General features: G+C 36.7%; 1 protein-coding gene across 3 annotated transcripts in view; it reads right to left on the bottom strand.

Moving 5' to 3' along the window:
• MLLT10 (MLLT10 histone lysine methyltransferase DOT1L cofactor) overlaps positions 1-21,944 on the bottom strand; it is a 108,341-nt gene that overhangs the window by 43,785 nt on the left and 42,612 nt on the right. For all 3 annotated transcript variants that reach the window (XM_065731384.1, XM_065731385.1, XM_065731386.1), the window contains 3 exons: positions 18,717-18,812; positions 11,406-11,661; positions 9,232-9,798 (listed from right to left, as the gene is read on the bottom strand). In XM_065731384.1, the coding sequence (XP_065587456.1) occupies positions 9,232-9,798; positions 11,406-11,661; positions 18,717-18,812 (919 nt within the window). The remainder of the gene's footprint in view (positions 1-9,231; positions 9,799-11,405; positions 11,662-18,716; positions 18,813-21,944) is intronic.

The raw sequence follows: 21,944 nt of genomic DNA, 5'->3' as shown, positions 1-21,944 counted from the left end.
AGGCACATACTTTATGGACAAATTAGGAAGAGATGCAGTTGAAGAGCTGACAAAACAGTTCCGTAGACCCAGTCAGCACTACAGTTAACACAAGTAGCTGTCTGGCAACTCACGGACATAACTAAAGAAAGTGAGATAAACAAGCTGCAGTATAACTCATTCCAACTTCAACTATTAAACTATGCAACTATGGGAAAAAAAAGTTATTTTAGCATTCATAATACACTAAACTCTTAAAAGAACAGTACCATCTCCAGCACACACATCAGAATTTAACAGTCTCATACTGTGCTTATCACCTGTCCAACATGACTACTAATGAAGCTCATCCTAGGCCCTTGCAAACTCCAAAAAGAACAGAAGAACTGCTCCTCCACCACGGCTCCTAAACCTGTGTCAGTAGAGGGCAGATGAAAAAGAAGAGCAGCTGCCTGGCTCCTGGTGTAACATACACTACTGGCAGCCATCCTTTTCTGACTTTACCCCACTGAAGAGCCACCCCAGCCACCACCCAGCTTTCTCCTACAAACACAGCCAAGCTATTGAACTCCAATATGCTGACATGACAAGAAAGGTTAGGAATGGTGAACAGTAATAGTATCTGTTTTTGGAAAGTACGCTTAAAAATTAGAACTCACTCCTCCATTTTCCATCTCTGCTCCCTTATGAACTTTCTTCTCATTCGTGGCTGAATCCCTCCTTTGAAAGCCTCAACTTACGTTAGCAGCCATTGCTTGCTTTAAAACTCATAACTATTATTCCTCAGAATCAGTGCTCTTCAAAATATCAGGAAGATTTTGCTACTTCCAGCTTTTTCATTTCAAAATACATTAGAACTGACTGTATGTTAATACATTCGCCTGGGTTACCATCTCATTACTGCTCATTAACTGTTCTTAAGAGAAATGTTTTTGCACACAAAAGTAAAGGTCCCCCAAAAGAATGTTATTTGCCCTAATGAACCTCTGAATCCTTCAGATCAGGAATTAGTTTGAGACAGTTAGCAAAAACTTATTTCTTTTAAACCTGCATTTGTGATTTCCATATGAAAGCAAACTATATTAATGACTTACAGGTAGCTTTTTGTTTGTTTAAAAACATACCTGAAACTTCTAGTCATTCCTATCAAGAAAATCTTCTCAAACATGCAGAATAAAACAATGGGAAATAGGTATAAAACAAGTCAGGGAGTCAAGTACAAATGATACGAGAAGACAACACATGCACAATCCCCAGACCCACAATGAAACTTCTTCATCACCATTTACAGCTTTCCTGAATCTCTTCTAAATTAAAGTTCTTACAGCTGTACAGTTTGAGAGACTTCACTGTTTTGGATTTAAAAATTCCAGTTTCGTCAAGTCACTTAGATTAACTAAAATCTAAAAAAACCTTCAGGATTTTTTTTAATTTGTTTTTCATAAAAACACTGCACTCCTGCCTAAATATTTTTCCTCGTAAAAAAAAGCAGCAAGCTAGACCACCTTCAAAATTAACACCTTTTTTGAATATTATCCTTATGGCCTTCTTGCAGACACCGCAGGTTATCTACAAGATCTGACAACAAAAAATGAATTCTAATCAAAAGCTGAATAAAAACTAAAAGTATGATAAGAGCAATACAAAGTAGTGAGTTTACATCTAAACTAGTTAAGTTCCAGTTCAGTTCAAATTGACAAAAATTCCACTTTGAAGTGCAGATCAGGATTGGAAATAAAGCAGCTTTTCCAACAGTATGTGATAGTTTGTTTCACTTACTCCTTGTGTTCCCATCACACAAGCTCTTACAGGAACTTTGCTAAGTATTCTGACAGTATACTTCCTGCATACAGCATACTTCTATACAGAGCTCCTACAGCACTTTTGAAATTATGCCTGATACTCCTGAAAGAGGTTTATTTGAATAATCTAGAAATACACTGTTGGTCTATTTGGACAACTTTATGCATTTCATTTATGCTAGGGAGATTTATTGAAAACTCACATCCAAATGAATTATCACAAGAATCTCGCAGGTTTTAAGCAAATGGTAGAGGTAACATTTGTAAAGCATAAGGAACTGACATACAGTTAAAACGCACTGGGTTATATTATCACTCAGTATGGCTAAGCCAAATCATTATGTCAGGATAGACACTGGATTCTACAGTGCCAAATCTAGATTATTCAGTGGGCGTAGTTGTGTTCAGTCCAGCCAAGACTGACAACGTGCTGGCCTTCAAATTGGTATGGGGTCTGGCATTATCCCCTTGCAAGAGAAAGCTGTCTTCTCCAGCCTGATACTGGAAGTTTGACCCTTCTACTTAGCATCACAATGTAGCAAATAAAGTTGATGGTTTGTCTTGTGTTCCAGGAAATCCAGAAAGACCATCTCTTCCCTATCACAAAAGACAGGGCACATCACTTCTACCACTGAGGGCTACATGTAGTTTTTCAGTGGGGAATTGTCTTAGTTTCACTAGGACAGAACTGCATTTTTCAGTGTCTGGTATGACGCTGTTTTTCTTCTAGAAACAAAACGTTTTTAACACGCTGTTCTTTAAGATATTCTAAGCAGCACTGGACAACCGTTCTGGTTTCTCAGCTCATACTAAGGGCAGCAAGGGCAAAGAATCAGGACAGCTGACTGAAAACTGGCCAAAAGGATATTCCATACTGTATGACATCAGGCGCATCATACAGAAGGAGAGTTTTGAAGAGGGTGGGAATCCATCTGGCTCTCTTCCTTTTGCTGGGGGCTAGATGGGCATCTGTTGGTGGGTGGTGAGCAACTGGCTTGTGCATTACTTGTTATATGCACTCATACGTATAGTCATAACTATTACCCTTTTCCCTTCCTCTATCTTAGTAAATAGTTACATCTCAGTGCACAAGCTCTGTGTTGTTTTGTGGTTTTTTATTCCCTTCCACATGCTGCTAGAAAGAGGGGAACAAGCAAACAACTGTGTGGTGCCGAGCCACCTGCCAGGGTTAAACAACTACAGGAATTCACATGTTGCCGCCCCATGGACTGCTGCTTTGACTCAGGCTTATCATGGTAACACCACGTTTTGCCACCATTAATGATGCAACACAGGAAACTGTCACCTTCAGCCTCACAGCATTTCAACAAGTCCTGACAAACTTGTGTATGCTGTACCTCTTGTTATTGTGTGAGCATTTGCGAGACCCACCTGGTACAAAGTTTCTGTTAATTCAGCACTGCCAACATAGTTTTCAACGCTTTGAAGCCAATATTCAGCTCCATACACAGTCTCCTGGTCATAATCAGCTGATACACATGGATGAGCTGATCAATATGTTCTTTATTTTGTGCTGTAACAGCCATGAATGCCCATCCAGTAAATGGCTTGTCTTTCACACTGCTGCCACCACAGCTGAAATGTACCACCCACCAAATTCACTCTTGGGTTTCTGTAAGTGTCAATGAATATCAATGGAAGCCACTTTTTTCCAGCACTGAGGAATTCAATTCCACCCTTTTGCTTCATCCAGACTTCCATATCAGATGCCATTTTGACAGACATTTCTCAGCCCCTCTGCTCCCATCTGTCACATGACAGCAAAATGTTAACGATTCCTACTGGCAGGAAGGTTCCACCTCTACTGTCATACCAACATCTCCCACTGACATCACAGGCCAATATAATAAAATAGGAGGCATTACTTTCAGAGCAGACCCAGCATTTCACCGCATAGCAAGAATTTCTACAGTTTACAGGCCCCAACATCATACCCAACTACACACACAGTACCACACAACAGCACAGGTTATTGCAACCTTCAAGAGGCTTAGTTCTGAGATGTTTCACTCCCATGCAACTTGCTTAAGAAAGTAACATAAATGATTTGAATTACAAGGAAGTACAGGGAAATGGAGAGTCGATAATCACATACTGGGTCTACCTGTTTAAAAACAGGACAGAGCTTCTGGGAGATGCTGTACATCAAAATAGGATTCTGTCTACTGCCAAGTCTTATGGATTTGTCTTCAAAGACTCTCAATTAAAACCTCAATTATTTTAAGGTGTCTAGTCTTCCTTACACTACTGTATTATTTCAGGGGTCTAACTAGGGTTGTTCTTTAGTTTTGTTTGCATTTTCTTTTAAAACTTTATAGTCCCAGAAAGGATTAGGATAATCTACTACAGGCTCTGGACATCAGCCTCTTACACAGAAGGCAGTCATTCTGATCTTAATCCTGAAACAACTTTCACCCAATTTAACTTCCGATACTGGGGCTCTTCTCTTCACATCTAATAAATGTAATATTTAACCACTGGGTACAATTCCTTACGATTTTAAAAACCTGACTATAATCACCTCCAACTCAGAAAATCAACAGCAGTTTTACCACATGAACTGGATAAGTCTTTGCAGTACAAAACCACTGCAAATACATCACTTGCTTTCAGCTATGTCTGCTTTCTTTAAGAGACTGGAAAGTCTGTAAGATCTGAAAAGTACAACTTTCAAGGCAGAGTAAACAAAAAAAAATCCCAAGCCACAGCCGCTTTTACAGTCAAGCCTCATCTTTCCCTTCCCCTGCCTGCACACTTTTTATGTTCTCCTGTCACCTTTAACAGATTTTATGGAGTTAAAAGACTGATTGCTATCTCGCATTTGACTTACAAGGAATGCTGTACTCTAGTAAATTGACTCCAGATGCTGAAAAATGTTCACACTCAGAATTGTACATTTTAATTTTTAAACATACAGATATTTTCACAATGATATAAAATGATGTTTCAGAAGTTTAATTTTTTAAAGGAGATCCTCAGAACTAAACATTAAAAGTAGGGAAAAAAACTCCCATAGCTCATGACAAACATACCTAAAGCAAATATCAGCTCCTTCAAAGACACCTGCAGTAAAAGAAATCTTCTTTGTTTCAGTGTCTTTCTATTCCCCTCTATTTTTAAATCCTAATTCTTAGCTTTATAAAACAAGTTGAAGAACTAACATAACCCAAGTAGAAAACTGTAACTCCCAGTAATAATTTTCTTTCACACACACCCATTTTTTAAAAAATACAGTAATGATAACATCACATATTCACTGAATCTGCAAAGATAATCAGCCCCTGAAAGAGCAGACTATTCTGTTCACTATGCAGCAACAACACCAACACTGCCACAGCCAGTCCTCAGCTACGCAGCCTGGCTTACTTTCATTAGCCACAGATAAAATAGGTGAGTTTTTGTTAACATTCAAACCTAAACCTAAGATTGTAGGCTTACACGTGAAATGTAACTAAAGAGTAGAGTTTACAAAAAAAAATTCTAAGACTTCTTAGAAAAACTACCCCCACCAAACACTAAAGAGTTGTAGCTGCATTTGGAAAGCATTAAGCAGAGCAATTAGGTAGCTTTTACACCCTGTTCACTTTCTTCTCTGCTAGTACTGACAACTAACAAAGCATTCCTATAGATATCATACTGTTGCACAAACATCATCTTCCGATGCCAAATTTGCAAATAGTTTGTTATAGGTAAATATTCAGACCTACAGAATTTATTTTAATCATAATGGAAGTCATATTTGGGTAGATTTGCAAAGCATGGATTAAACAACTTCAAACAGTCACTTACTAATTATTTCATCTTTCTACAAAGCTGTTTTAAAAATACTAATGCCTTTTCCAGAAAAAAGAACAACCAAAAACATTTTTTAATCCAAAATGCATTAAATGTACATAACCAATTTAAACATACTGTTCACTGCTGATTACCAGAGCACAGTGAGTATAGAATCATCTTAAATAAATGTACAGAGATATGATATGACTTTGCAATGGAACTAGAAACCAACACCCAGAGTCAAACTAAATTTAGGAGTCTAGTTTCAAGTATTTAATCTTCAAAACTTCCTTTTTAACCTGATCGACACTTATGTTCTCATACAGCAATTAATTGGTCAGGTAAAATCTCGCTCCCACAGCTGTCAAGAACTTCTCTGATATAAGCTGGCCTAAGCAGCCTGATATGCAATCCACATCTCAGTTAGTAGAATTTACCTTCCCATCCTCAGGAAGCATTATCACTTCAGAAAGCCCTTGGATCTGCTTTCACTCTTTTTTTTTTCCTACAGCTCATTATGATAAGAAAACTGTCCTTTTCTTTTTCCCCAATCAAGTTTTGTTTCAAAACAGCACTCTAGCAGTTTCGAAAGCCTTGCAGTACTGGGAGGGGAGCTGACGTACAACAGAGCCGGGCAGCCAAGAGACATCCAAGAGGAAAGGCTGGGCACCTCTAGCCAGCAGCAGCCTGGCTAACTAACTGCTCTGGGTCCATGTTTTGATTTTTCTCTCACACCACCACCAATGAAAAGTTCTTGATCAGAAGTATCAATTCTTTCTGCACAACAATTATGGTCACACTGACTCATAACCAGTTCTGTGAACTGAAATGATCTCAAAGATATTTCAGTCTATCATAGCACTTAAGACTCTCTCCAAAAAAGACTTCTTAGCAATTTTCTGTTCTATATGTCTCATCTCAACTCTCCAAAATTATTTTTTAGGAGGAAATAAATACCACTATTAAATATAGTACTCTAATACTTGTATTATTTATGCAAAAAATTTAAAGGAACGTAGCTTTTATATCACTCTGAAATGAATATCACAGAGACGACAAATACATTTTTAGAAAAATATCTCAGCATGAACTTTGGACAAAAATTGGGCCTTGTGTGTTTCTTACACAGTCTGCTCAGTCCTGAAAGTCATTAATATCTATTATTAACAATTTGTGCTTTCTATCTGATCCTCTCTGGACTACAAACCAGCTTTTTAACACAGTAAGATTTCTTGCTGATAAAACATAACAGCAGAAATCACTTCAGAATAATTTAATCTATCCCCCAATAGATTTAGCTTGTGAGTCAAAGACTACATGGGAGTTTAAACACAACTTCTTGAAGACTTAGCCATGAGCTCTAAGGGCCTCAATCTCAATAAGTTACTTATGTACTTAAAAGCTCGACACTGTCTTACATCATCAGTAAGATGACCTTCAAAGTAAGATAATCTCCTTGCACAGGACCATAATGCCCAGAAGAGGCATCACCTCTGCTTGAACCAGATGAGAAAGAAGAATGAAAAATATTACTCAACACTTCAGCACTGTCAAACTCCTATGTAAAGCTGAAAATTTGTCTGGATAAGGTGTAAGATAAGCCCAGAGGGGCCAGTGCCAAAAATCATTAACTGTTTCTAAATAAGAATTTATAATACTGCTATACTTAAGTACAATACTGGGTTTGGATAGGTTTTTCAGTGTAAAAATACCTAGCAATCCTAGCCAGAGCATACTGAAGAAGAGCAGAATATGTCTTATGTAGAGAGAGAAGAATGTAGGAAATAGTAAGGTTGCCTCAACTGTGACAAAGGAATTCCAGAAGATGGGAAAAGCACAGGTTCTGAAAGCATGGGATAGGCATTCTGAGGCACAATTTGATAGCTAACCTCCAAAAAAAAAAAACAAAAAAAAAAACCAGTATTTCCTAAAGGAACCTAAAAAAAAAAAAACACCTGAAGAGGATTCTTTTAAAAGGTACTTCGAATTCTTTGTTAATATGCTCTAAGTCACTCCTGATTCTGCTTTTTTGAAGTAACACAATTCCAAATATGAATCATCAAACTTTTTGCCTCAACTTTCTCTACATTTCTTATACGTTTACATTACATTTAAGTCAGATAGCTTAGATTCACTTGTCTGTCCTATCCTGCTACCAGGCAATACAGAGACATTTTAAAGGAAGAGAAAAATCAGCATATCATACATGAGAAGATGTATGCACCTGATTAATACTGATACAGGCTTCTGTGATGTAACTATGTTTTAAATGCTCTGCTAAATCCAGAAAATGCTTATGATGAAGTGAGGAAAGAAGCACTACAACCAAAAGAAGGGGGAAAAGGGGAAAAAGACTACATTAAAACAATATGCCCAGACTTAACCATAAGCTAGTGGATGAATTTTCAGCTCAGATTTCCCATCTGGTTTTGTTTCTTTTCTGTCCTTTTTTCTTTTTTTTTTTTTTTTTTTTTTTTGCTTGGGGTTCACTATCTCTACCCCAGGATGCTGGGAAGAGATTTTCAAATATGTTCAACAAAGGCAAAATAGTCATGTCGTGATACATTTAGTGAAACCAGCAAGGTGTTCCTATCCACGTATTTCAAAGATTTTTCTGCAGTATGTTTAACATTATCACCAGTCAGAGGAATGAGATCTCAAAGAGGACTAAGGATGCGAGGACAGCTGTGGCAAGAGGAAGTCCTGAACTAGGAGCTGACAAGACCAGAATATTCTCAGATGAATACAAAGCAAGGAAACACAGGTCATTTTCTTCAAAACAAAACCTCGTACTTCCATCTGTTATCTCAATTACAACAATTTATTTTCCTTCTCAAAAAATGAAAACAAAGCAAAAAAAATCCATAACGATAACAAAAATGACAAGTTAGTGAGCCTCAGTTTGCTATTATTTTTACCTAAACCCAAAGGCTTCAAGGAAAACTTCAAAGCAGGACAGACTTTGGTACAGTACTCTGCAACATCATCTACACATAGGTTTACTGAAAACAGAAAGCCTATCACAGCCCAAACTCTACAAATATTTCAAACAGATGAAGAACAAACCAGCCAATTTCAACTGCTAAAAGCCACACACGGTCATGAAATTATCATCTGAAGTGAACAGGAGTCCAGATTCAGAATCACCTCTTACATGTTTAAACTGATATGTTCGTATATATGTTTTGATTTTTAAGTAAGCTAAATTGAAAAAGAAAAAAAGAAATGGAGGGATATTTAGCACAGTTGACATGCTTGAGTACTTATTTTCTCTATGTAACAAAAAGCATACAGACTACACAGTCAGTATACTCTCTCAAGTTATCTGAACCTACCACACAACTTCCTGATAATCTACTTTCATGCTATTCATTTTTCCCCCAAAGCCACAAAAGTGTCATTTATATAATATATAGATGATTATATATGTCAATCCACTACAGCCAACTACAACATAGTGGCACCTGTATATGGGACAAAACTTACTCTTCCAACTTCTATATTCTAAATTTGACTTTTTTTTTCCCCCCCCCACCAATGAGACTTTCAAGATAACTGAAATGATACTCTGTTCATGAAAAGCATACTCAGAATTAAGGCTAAAATAACAGAGGTTTTCTGAAACAAGAAAACAAACCCAGTGAATGCCTACCTGAACCCACTGGAGATGAGCCAACACTAAGACTTTGTAAACTTCCATTCCTGAGCAAAGTTGGAGATTTTTGAAGACCAGAGCTTGTCACACTTCCTGCAGCAGATGCCACAGATGAAGTTGGGGAAGCAGAAGAAACTGAAAGATGGGAAATACTTTCTTGACTTTTGTTTCCTTTGGGTCTACCAGGCCCATGTTTACTTTGCTTATTTCCTTTCCGTTTCTTCTCTGTTACAGTTTCCTCTTCTATTCCAGAAGTTTGAGCTCTTTTGTAAGCTGTAGAAGTAAGGCTTGAATTACCTATGTCTCCAGGTGAGCTGTCAAAGTTTTTAGATTGGGAAACAGCTGATGATGATGGGAGACCAATTAAGGAAGTGAAACAGTTGACACCTCCCTCTTGACTCCCAGTCTCTCCTTTATGTACATCTTTGGTTGACGAAGGCTGTTGAGAATGAGTGAAACTGTCACTTCGCAGATCTGTTTCTGTAAAACTCAAAAAATCCTGGGGAGACTGAACTGAACTTCCAGAAGATGACTTTATGCTCCCAGGAGTGCCCAAAAAGCTTCCTACAGAGGGGGGAAAAAAAAGTTTTTGTTTTTTTTCCACAGTGATGGAAATTCATGGAAAATATCAGTATTTTAAAATACAAAACTTAGAAGTGCAAAAACTTTATGAAAAGTGACACAAAGAGATACAGAATTTATTTTAAAAAAATTCATTTTTATCCCTACTGTTTATCTTCGTTCTTCTGGATGTGAACCTCACACCACTGAATTTGAGGCACAGAAAGGGTAAAAATGAATGAAAGAAGAATAGCAACTTCTGTTTTAAAACACTTCTGATATCTCTTGTGTATTGAAGCCTCAACAAACATATGACAAAGCAAGTTGTTTTGTTGCATTGTTTTTTTTCTTTTTAACACATTTTCATATAAAAAGAAGGCAGATGATAAAACATGCTGTGATCACATTTACACTATGCCTGCAATCTTCCTTGCCATTCTGCCTAAATCAGGGGTCTGACATAGGTCAAGTGAACAGCAATTGCACTTAATTTACCCTGGCTGAGGAAGTGTTCCACAGAAGAGGTATTTTTCAAAAGGACAGGAAAGCAAGTGGAGAAAAGTGTATAAAATTGGTATTTTAAGACTTCTTTACATTGTCACAGAACTATAAAGATTTTTTATGTAATAGAACTGCACCATTTCTGAAGTACCTGGAATGCAGTCATTTCAATGCTGAGTTAGCACATGCAAGACAGAAAAATAAGCACATTTACAAAATACAAACACCTATCTATTTCACTGAAATTCAGTAATTTTTTCAGGGTGAATGCATGCATGGGCATTATATTGTAAAACTTCAACTGGTGCCCACCATCTCACCAAGAAAATACTCCCTAAATAATGACAGTAAGTACTGAAACAAGTCCTATAAAAATTAGCATTTTATCACTAGTAGTCCATTAAATATTAATTACAATTGCTTTATGTTCATTTTTAAATCATAAAAAGTGTTGTTTTATATAGTTTTATTTTGCCACTTACAGTAGGCAAGATTTTTATTTAAATGTGAGATTCTAAAGGTTAATAAAGGTTAAGTTTCAAAAATTCAAACAAAAAACACTGCAGTATTTCATGTGAATAAAACTGAGTACGTGCAAGACAAGTTTGGAAGTGCTCATCACGTTAACAGATTAAAACTCAGATAAACATCACTATCTTTGAGGAAAGTAGCATATTTTAAAAGTGTGCAACCTTTAGTGTTACTCAGCAGTCATTCTACTCTATGTTAGCCCAGCTTTATTCTAATATGAACTAGTTAAAAAGTAGAGCTCCAAAACAGCCAAAGACTCCATTTCATGTTAAATGTTAACCCAGAATAGCTGTTCAGAAGAAACGAAACTTCTGGTTTTATCAGTTAAGGAAAATACCCTAAACAACCTAAACAAAAATATCACCTTTGCCCTTTAAAGATCCACAACCTTCTTTTTCATGTTATGACAATAAACATTTATTCCTGAAAAAAGTTACGCTTTCCCAAGTAAAACAACATTCTCATTACTGAGGATAAAGGATGAACTACTTTTCAATATGTAATCTTTCTAAAATATGTGAGATTTTCATCTAATTCATGTCAAAGCAAAAGAAGTATTACTGCATAACAATTAATACCTTGCTGAAAAGGGCTAGCTGCAGTCACAGTTGTTCCTGGATTTCTTCCAGCACCAGGCTTTCTTCCCCTCTGACCCGAGCTGTGACCTGCAGATTTCTTCCCTTTGCTCTCTGACCCTCTAGCCTCAGAAGAATCTTTTCCACTTGAAACGTGTGTAGAAACTTCCTGGAAATTTGCATTTGTAAATCGAGCTGTAGTATCTTCCAGACGCTTCAAGGAGCCTGACATGGAGCTGTTGCTAGTGCTTGTATACGTCTAGCATTGTGATAACAGAAGAGGAATTAAAGAAAAGAAACAGTAAGGTCACACAAAGATTTTTTTTTTACTACCAATACACCAACTAGAACCCTACATGCACTGAAATTTCCATCATAAAACTTAAAATAGTTTATTTCTTCTTATATGAAGAACAGTCCATTATCATTACAAATCACTTAGTTAAGTGACATTACAGTCATATCAATTTACTATCAAATTAGAGCAATCAGTGGAAGCCTACTTGATGACTTAGCTTATGCAAAGCTATTTTTTACTATGCAAAACATCAGTAATTAGTAATAAAATTTTAGTAATGCAATACAAAATCCTAGAAACAGTTCAATAAACTTGCCAGTACATTCAATTTTATTCATCTAGTATTCCTATTTAAGTCAGCAGAACTAGTCAAGGCACAACAAACTCCAAACAAACACAGAAATCCTACACCAAGGGCTAGAAGGAGTACCAGGGTCTCAAATTTATTTTTAGTAGATGAAGAAGAGAACCTTTGAGTTATACTTGCCATGAGACTGATATTTTGGCCTCAGGTGTGTATTTGTTTTCATAACTATATGTGCTGCATGTTTGTATATACATGCTGAATATGAGTTTTCTCCATGTCTGCTCACACAATTTTAATGATTTGGAAAACATACAAGACTATTTTTTCTATATTCCTATATGCCTGAAGGTATAAAAGAAGCCACTCTTTCAAATAACAAATTTAGAAGATTTCACATACTAAGGTAATTGGCAATAACACAAGTTACATAAAATTAATTGTTAAGACTGTCGATTAAAGTGCAATTACTTTGTGAAAAAGAATGCTCAAATATAACATCAACTTTGGTGGAAGAAGAAAAGACTTTAAACAGTGCAATCAAACGGGAAATGTTTTTTCACCAGCAACAGATCTGATGAAGGTTTCAAAACCTAAGCAGTCGCACTTTTAAGACTTTACAGTCTCATCACCAAATAAAATCAACTGTAACAAGCTGTTACACATTCAGTTCCGGGTGTCACACCAGCCTACCCTCGGTCAGCAGCTTCTTCAAAGCATGGTCTCCACACAAATTGATGTGCTTGAATTCTATCTCTACTCCCTTACCTTAGTGTTACTCTGTACTGTAGGTTTCTTTTTTAAGTTGTTACATACAAATAGCATAAGCCAAGCTAAGACTGACACCACATTTCAAACTACAACAGCAAGCAGACCCAAATTACTCCAGAGACAGCAAAGTAATACACAAAGGATTCAGAATGGTTAGACTTCATGTCTTGTTTTACAGGTGCCAGCCTTTCCATGCAGAATAGGTCAATGCAGGTAAATGAACTTGGTCTTGAAGGACTTTCCCCATTAGCTTAGGATATTCCTGAGGCTCTCTGTCCCACTTACATCATACCTATGTGACCTAGTGCAATAAAAAGCCACGCAAAGACAATGCTTCTAGACTCTGAAAAGTGGAGCACACCCTACAGAGAAGAAATGCTAAGAACCATTATGACTTGGAGGCCCACAAGTAACAATTTCTAAACCAATCATTAACAAATGGTGTTTCACATTTTCATACTGTTCAGGTACTGCTATTTTAAATTCCTATAGCAAATATGTCAAACCACAGCACCTAATAAAATGAATCTCACTACATAATAGTCTAAATGAAAAATATACATTGTTATGAACACACACAAAGTATCTGTAAAGTACCCACTCACATAAATAAACTCTGCACAGTCTGTCTAAAATAGAACTTCTTTTTAACTAGCAAAAATGTTATTTTCATGTACCTACCTAAGTAGAAATGCAAAATATAGCTCTTCAAATTTGTGAATACAATCCTATTAAAAACTGCAATGGAAATATATTACAGGCTTTCTGAGTAACAGTAAATAAAGGATATTAGCTTAGGTCTTTTAAAGTACAACATTAGGAACAATTTACCTCAATTTGACATTACTATACTGATAACTGTTTTCAATGAAGATGGAGCCAATTCTAAGGTAAACGTAGTAGTTAACTTTTTGAACTGTTGCAAAGTCCACAAGTATGCTCAATTTTCCTGAAACTGATGAGTCACTTGACCTGTGTTAAGAAGCAGTGGTTCAAATTTGGGTCATTTGAACAAAGGATTTCCAGACATGAAATAACCCACTCCCTACAAGTCAGCTTTTCCTGGGAACTGTGATTACTCCTGTTATCTAACTCTTTACTTTCCAGTCCTTATCTACTACCCCCTCAGTTGAATATTAATTGCCAGAATAATTCCCTATGGGTATCAACAAACACATTTCAATGCTACCTAGTACCTCTTCTCCATTATTGTAGGGTTGGTTTGGAGGGCTTTTCAATTGTGGGTTTTCGCTTGGTAAAAAGGAAATTAAGGGCTTAACTAGCTCCACAAGACCTGGCCAGGACTAATTAATGACTGGTAGGCAGTCATTTGCATACACTGCGCCGAGATTTGAAGTGAGGATATAATGTTTCATTTGCCATCACTAGAAAGATCAGAATAAAATGATTTAACTATTAATACCAAAGAAATATTCAGAGACTGCATGCCTGAATCCTGCACATGCATACACTGCAGTTTCACTCAACAGGTATTTTGTTTCAGCACGTGCTGTGAAATACTCTGAAACATACATGCTTGCTCAGAATATCTTGAACACTAATAGGATGTAACAGACACGAAGCAAAGTAAAATTGCAACAACTGACCAGAAATTTTTTTTCCCAGATTCTATTCCTCTCACTTTAAGGAGTTAATTACAACAAAGCATCCTAAGCAGATCTGCATATTAATTACTTTAAGAATCCAAAAGATGTACATTAGCATCCAAGATGAAAGGTCAGCACAATTCGATTATTAAGCTGACTGGTTAATAAAAAAAATCTTACACACTCCTAAACAGTTTATCTAAAATGCTGTACTCTAAAAGACAAAGGACTAATAAAAATGCCATCACCAATGGTGAAGTTAGATTGATTTGGCTGCTTTTTTTTTTTTTTTTTTTTTTTGAGGTGATGCAAGTGAGGGTGGCAAGGAAAACTGATCTAAGGATGGAGGGAGAACTTCCTTGGTTCCTTAATAACTGGTTTCAGATTCTGCTGTCTCCTGGAGCTCACCATACCTTCCCCACTCCCCCCAGAGCATGCTTTTTGTAGTGAATACACAGCTTAAGGCATCCCCAGCCTCTGCTCATACTGCCATCAGCCATTTCCCTTCACTTCAGTACCAACATCCCCCCAAAACAGAGATTCCTCTGATGTTGTCCCCCAAGCCCATTCCTTGGTTTATTTTGGAGAACTGAAACAACCAGTTCATGAATGTTCCTCCTGTTCTGCAAATCAGTCAGCAATTGCTACTGCAATTGTCAAGCGAACTCTGTGTACATCACAGCTCCTCTATGCTTCTCATAAATCACTTTCCAGGTTTTTTTTCCTAAAGTTTACTTCTCCATTGCCAACTTGGTACAGAGTTACTGTCACTTTCATACTTCACATATATTACCATGTGTTCCACAGCAAGTCTTAAAATCAAGGAAAACGTCTTAGGAAAAGCTTTAGATTCACTGTGAAAGCATAATATTCATAATAGACACAGCTCATCCCAATACTTGAAAAGCCTTTAGCCCTAATACAGATGTACAGAACAGTACTCTTAAAGAAGGAAGGGCCACAGCAGGACATCAACCGCAGCAGTCCCAGGTGTTAAGAAATGAAACCAACCAGAACAAACCAACAAAAAGGCATGTACACACAAACCCATAGCCCACAAACACCACACTGACGGAGTACAGAGATGTTCAGTCATAAAATGGGGATTACCCTTTCTTCTCGTTCCCTTCTGTATTCTACTGCAATAATATCAGGGCAACTCCCCTGAGAACCTGTCTGCTGACATTCAGGGTGACAACTCTCACAGATACTGGCTACAATTTGAAAGTGGATATGCTATCTTAGTATCTTGGGGGGGCTGAGTTTGGGTTGTTTTTTCTTGGGTTACAGATAAAAGATAACCACAAAAAAGTGACCATTTTTCTGGATCTATTAAGCTACACATATTTAGGTAAAAACCCAACCTCCCAAGGCTCAGAATACAAGAAAGGAGTTCTCATCAGGACTAAATAAAGGGCTGGTGGTTCTCAAGTAGATGCTAAAACTACAGTGAAACAGAATATTCACAACTTAGTAACAGAAATGACAGAAGAAAAAAGCCCTCATCTGAAAAGGCAAAGAGAAAAAGCCTAAGTTATTCCACTTCTTAAAACATTCAGCAGCTATGTCCCAAAAGAAAGATGAAAAAATGCCAGCAGTAATCAGGGATGTACAGAATTTCCTATTTCAAACTTTTTCCAACATAACCGGACCAGACTCAGCGGTGCCTGCTGAGACATCCCAGTGATGCACAGAAGTGCCTCTCGGGAGGCATGCTCCAAACTGCACACAGCCACTGCACTGGGGCTTCAGTATAACTGCTTCAAATTATATTTTACAGAACAACCAAACAGTCCACACATACTAACTCACATAATGTAAACTCATAGTTTTACTATGCAGTTCTTTATGAATACAACTTAAGAAGCCGCTCATCCAGATAAAAACATACTCCAAGGCACCACCTGCATAAATGGTCATTACCACTTTTACCACAAAGGCTTTCACCTCTTAAATAGGAAAAGATGAATTCATTTCAAATTCCAGCTCCCACAACAGAAAGATCGTGATAGCATAAGTGATTATAAACAATGATAACAATGTGCTCACTGCAAAGATCGACTGATGTGAAAAAGACAGCAAGTTCAAATCAATTCTGACAACACAATGTAAAAGAACACACAAAAGTAGAATAATAAAAAAAGAAAATGTTCTGAAGCAAATATTTTACCCAGAAGAAAGCAAAGCTTCTAAAATTACTAAAATTTCAAACTTTAGAGGAACACATTTTTGAGGAACACAGTATGACTGTATAATTTAGAAAACCAAATGCATGTAAATTGTGTCAAAGGGACTTAAGAAAAAAATTAAAAGAAGGCATCTGAAGAAACTGGACACAAAACAAACTTCCAAGCAGACATTAAAAAAAATAAAATAAAATAACATTCAGTAGCTTCAATAAAAAATTACCATTAAAAGTATCTAGAAAATGCTAGGCCACTTAAGTAGAATGAAACATAGTCAGAATGTAATAAACAAAAACAAACAGAAGTGTTGCTGTTTCAGTTCTACAATGAATACTTCTGTTTGTTGTTTTTTTTTTATCATTACAATTATAAATTTCTAGAATTACAGACATCTCTTGTTCTCAGTATTTACTCTAGTTCTACCCTGTTATTAGTTGTACTGGGTTTTTTTTGATAACACTATATATTTAACAACTTTTGAGGACTATCAAGAGGCAAAGTTTAAATATTTAAAGAATGTAAAAATGATTTAAATGTTCACATTATTTACAGATTTAACTACATAAATTGACTTGAAAAAAAATATATATATAGTACAGTTAATCCTGATTAACAACTGTATGGCTAACAACTCAGCAATGTTCTCGTTTTTAACTTACTAAACAGTCAGAGGTCTGTTAAAAATGTTTCACTGTTGCGAAAAATGGTATTTTATTCTTGTTCATCTTAAAAAGTGCACACCATTCAACTGCACACCTTGAAATTATGAAAAAATATTAGAAAATAGATTAGCAAAAAAACAATCCAACTCTCTCTCCCAGGGAGGGAGTTGGATTAAAGGATATTCTGACAGGTAGGACTTACAAATGTCTAATATTTCAACGTATTTTCTTTAACTCTTACACAAACATATGGTAACACCACTTGTTAACAAAACTTTTGATGTCAATTATGCTATGGAAGTACAAAAGGGATATATACCCAAGTCATACATAGTATAAAATTGAAACGAAAATGCTACAGTCCACAGGATCTTCTCACAAAAGAAAATTCTCTTATAAGCTGTTTTTAAGAGTTGTCTGAGACTCAAGAGAAACAGGTTCCAGACAAATTAACAAAAAGAAGTTTAAAAAAAATATACCACATGGACCGGTCAGTATAATTCAAGAAGTTCTACAACTATTTAAATAAAAATCCACCGAATTCCCAACTGCACACTAACTGCAGTATCTGATCACTCTTAAATCAAAAAGAACAAAGCAGTAAATCAACTATATTTTTTATTTAGAAATAAGAAATACAGAATTATTGTGAGATTCAGAAAGCCACTGATCAGTAGGTCTCAGTTGATTTATTGAAAGGATACAACAGAACTAGAAACAGGACTAGTCTATCAGAAGAATGAGTCACATATAACAGTTTTAACATGTACACATCTTCACGTCAATACTCATACTACCAAGAACAGAAAATTACACAAAGCATACTATAAAGCTTGCATTCTTGGTGATGATTCTTGAAGTTTATGGCATTCATTAGTTGAGAGAAGAATTACAGGGACTAGCAAAAGCTGGCATTTCAATTCTTTTACCCTGTCCTGATTTGGTTTCAGTACAGCACAGGCAAATAAACGTGTTTACTGAATAATGCACCTCATCAACAAAACTACACACAGTTAAAACAAGCTTCAGCATCTGAAGTACAAAGTACTCCATGTACCACTGGCTAGTTAATTCAGCTATGACTCCCTGACTTGCATGTCAGATATTCCCAACGTGAACGGAACAAGTGTTTCCCAACTTTGAAGTGAGAGAACTTCTTTCTTACTACTGCTATGCCATTCTGTAATACCATCATTAGAGTCTTCTTTTTATGGGGGGGGAAGAGGGTTGGAGGCAGATAACAGAAGCTATTCTTTTAGAGTACAATCAGAATAGTTTTCAAACTTTACCTCTGTATATTTCCTGAGTTATGAATTTCCAGCAGGCTAACAGGAATGAAAGAACACAGAACCCAACAGAGTAGGCTGCTGAAACAAGACTGCTAGACTGTCATTTTATAAGCTCTTACAGTATACACTGGAAACATTATCAGGCATCAGCATAAGTAATTAAAGTGGAAGAAGAGTAAAAAAATACATCAACTTACTTTCTCTGTAGTTACAGTAAGAGAGGGAACCAAAGACGGTGATGACTCCGACTGCTTCTTATATTTTTGCTTGTGTTTATCTTTCTCTTTATATTTCTGCAAGTTACAAAAGAAAACATGATCCAGCTTCAACTTTAACGTAGCCCACTTTAGTAACATCATGTTACTTAATGTAAGAAAGAGCGGTAACAACTTTGGTCTTGATAAATGTCTTGAATTTTTAATAATATATTCTTTATAATAAAAGCAAATTAAGGATTTACATTTGTTTTCAAATCAAACAAACTGAAATTCTTCTAGTAACTTATCATTATTTAATTCACTGTTGCTAATACCCATCTTGCCAGTAAACAAGCAGCTAAGGAAACTGGATTAAAAAGAAAGATATCAACTGCATCTCATTCAAAGGTCTTTTCACATTTCCACACCAAATATTCCTGTTTTCATGTATTTTCACCCTGGCACAGCATTTCTGTCAGGATACTACTATAAATTAATGGAAAGCTTTAGCTTTGGCTCCACTATTAGCATGAATGCCAAACTTGATTTCAGTGTCATTCCCCAAAAAGCCCATACTATTTATATACTGTTAATGAGTCCTCTGTGTTAAATTGAACTGAAAACTATACAAATCAAGTGTCCTTTCTAGAGAGGCTAAGCATTTTACTTTTTTAATCACAATGTGAAGCAATGGCAGCATGAACAACATGGAGCAACAGGGAAAATAATTCATTAATCTAGAGCTTTTAAAATACCGTGGAAATACTTCATACTGGTAGAAATTAGTTCTTAGAGGATTGAATAATCAGACTCAATTTTTATTTATTTAAATAATTCAACAGACAAATACAAAAATACCAAGTTTGACAAAATTAGCAATTCAACTTTGAATCCAGCACCAGCTGATTCCTATTGAGCCACTGAAAATGCTGATGAGGTTCAAAAGGTTAAGCTGACACTTAGAAGTTATTCACCTGAGTAGCCCTTCTAAAAGTCAGGATACGTTCTAAACTTTGAAAACAATCCATGGTGACCTTCTCCCAACTATCAATTAGCCAGGCACAAAAAAGAAAAGAGAAGTTGTTCAAAAGTGACTGACTGCACAGCCACCCTTACCAAGTACCACAACAAGATGTAATCTGTGCGTACTCTATTCAGATCTATTCAAATCTCTCTCCCACGTCCAAAATATCAACATAAGGTTTGCTAGGACAGGTTACCAAGGTGCACACAGACAGCATTGGCAGCTGTCACCAGAAGATGCTGGAAGGGTACCCCACCTGAAGGCCCTCTACACATGAAGATACTGATCACAGGAGGTCTGATGTTCTTTGCTCCATATTCCCTCCTGCTTTTAGGTTATACCTCCAACAAACCATCCCTCCATTCTTCCTCTTTTCTTGCTTTTCAGATATCCTACTTGTGAATGTGAATTGACTCCTGATGGAAATAACTTCAAAGTAGTAGAGAAAAATTCACTTGCAGGAAAACCTTAGAAATGAATGTTCAGGTTTTACACAGATAAGAATAAATGTTTCAACAACCTGCTGAGATGAAGAGCCTTAGCTCCCAGTAAACTGACTCCTTGCAGTTGCACACTCATCTCACCATAAAGAGGCATACATAGCATAGCAAGAGTTCTAAATTATTATTCACTTCTTGTTCTGGAAAAGGAGTAAGAAAGCAACATGAATTCCCACAACATTTAATAAATATCAAAACTTTCAGTCACATCAGTCTGAAAGGATGTACAAACCAACAATCTTTCCCATCTACAGAAAAAAAAATAAACAAACAGCTGGTCTTTCATGGTAACTCAGTGCATGCTTCACTTTTTATCAGATCTGCTTCTCTGATCAGCCTTAGCTCCCAAGACACCCATCGTGTAAGCCACTGGAAACCCTCCATTCTAGAGAAAGCATTGTATCAGCTGGCTGACAGCAGAGCAAATCTTCTACATGGGAAAAACAGCAGAAAATAAATACTCTTAACAAGGACTATAGCTGGCAGAGTACTCCCTCTGTCACAAAAACCATGACCTCCACTGCCTTTGGTTGCCCCAAGTTTTTTTTTAGCATATTTTCAAAACTAATTCCTTAAGTAATTCTCAGAAGCAAAACCAGCCAAATGACTCAAACATTATTTTTCAACCACTACTTTTCACTCCATCGAATAATTACAACATATAAGAATGCCCTTTTATCAGAGCACTCTTACTGTTCTTCTGTCACTCATGGATTTTCTGCACCATCTTTCCATCTCTGAAGCTTGAAAATCCATAGCAGTCACTGTCACAACTCATGTCCTTCATAAACAACTGTGTATAGTTCTTACTAATCACTGAGCAGTTTTTAGTAATATAGCTATAACAATTCCAGAATGAAAGATGCCCACAGTCCACACATTTCACGTTCAAGCCCTAATTTATCTCATCTTGACAAGAGTAGTCCTCACTCAGGTATCTATCATTTTATACAATATAAACCATAGCAGGAAAATTTAACACAGTAGCAGCATTGCTACAGTCACAGTAGTAAAAGAAAATATACAAGGGGTAGTTTACAAGATGAGGTGGAACATACTGACAACACTATTTAAGCACATACATATTCATCCCTAAGCATGAAACCTGTTAGTAACTGCCAATCCTTGACACTCTACTTGAAAGACTCAAAAAGCTCACTTCAGGACAGTGATCATGTCAGCTCTAGCCAGCAACCAGGAACTGGGAAGAAAAATTGACAAAAAAATCCACAGCTTCCATTTTATACAAGAGTACAACTCAGTGAACCACTCCTCTTTTGAATAAGCAGTGCTCTAGAAGCAATGCTTCCTGTTTCATTTTGTTGGCCCACGATGTCAGAGACAAACGCTGGTGGTATGACAGTAGAGACTGAACCTTCCAACCAATATTCCATTACATTTTGTTCTCGTGTGACAGATGGCAGCAGAGGGGAAGTCTGACAGAATGACGTCTGACACGGAAATGCACATGAAGCAAAGAGGTGGAACTGAATGCCTCCACACAGAAAAAATGGCACCCACTGACATTCATCGACACTTGGCGAACACGCACGGAGATCAAAAAGTAGATGTGTGCACAGTGAGGCAGCGGGTGGTGAGGTTCAGCAGTAATGACAGCCATGTGAAAGACAAGACACGTTCTGGGTGGCCATGAGGATTTCTATGAACGCAGCATTCACTCTCTCATTCACTGCTGGCTAAAGT

Source organism: Cyrtonyx montezumae, unplaced genomic scaffold, assembly GCF_038088225.1.
Source record: "Cyrtonyx montezumae isolate F1298 unplaced genomic scaffold, pur_monq_1.0 scaffold_14, whole genome shotgun sequence".
Classification (NCBI taxonomy): domain Eukaryota; kingdom Metazoa; phylum Chordata; class Aves; order Galliformes; family Odontophoridae; genus Cyrtonyx; species Cyrtonyx montezumae.
Note: the sequence above shows the minus strand (reverse complement) of the source record. Positions and strands in the feature narration are given on the sequence as shown.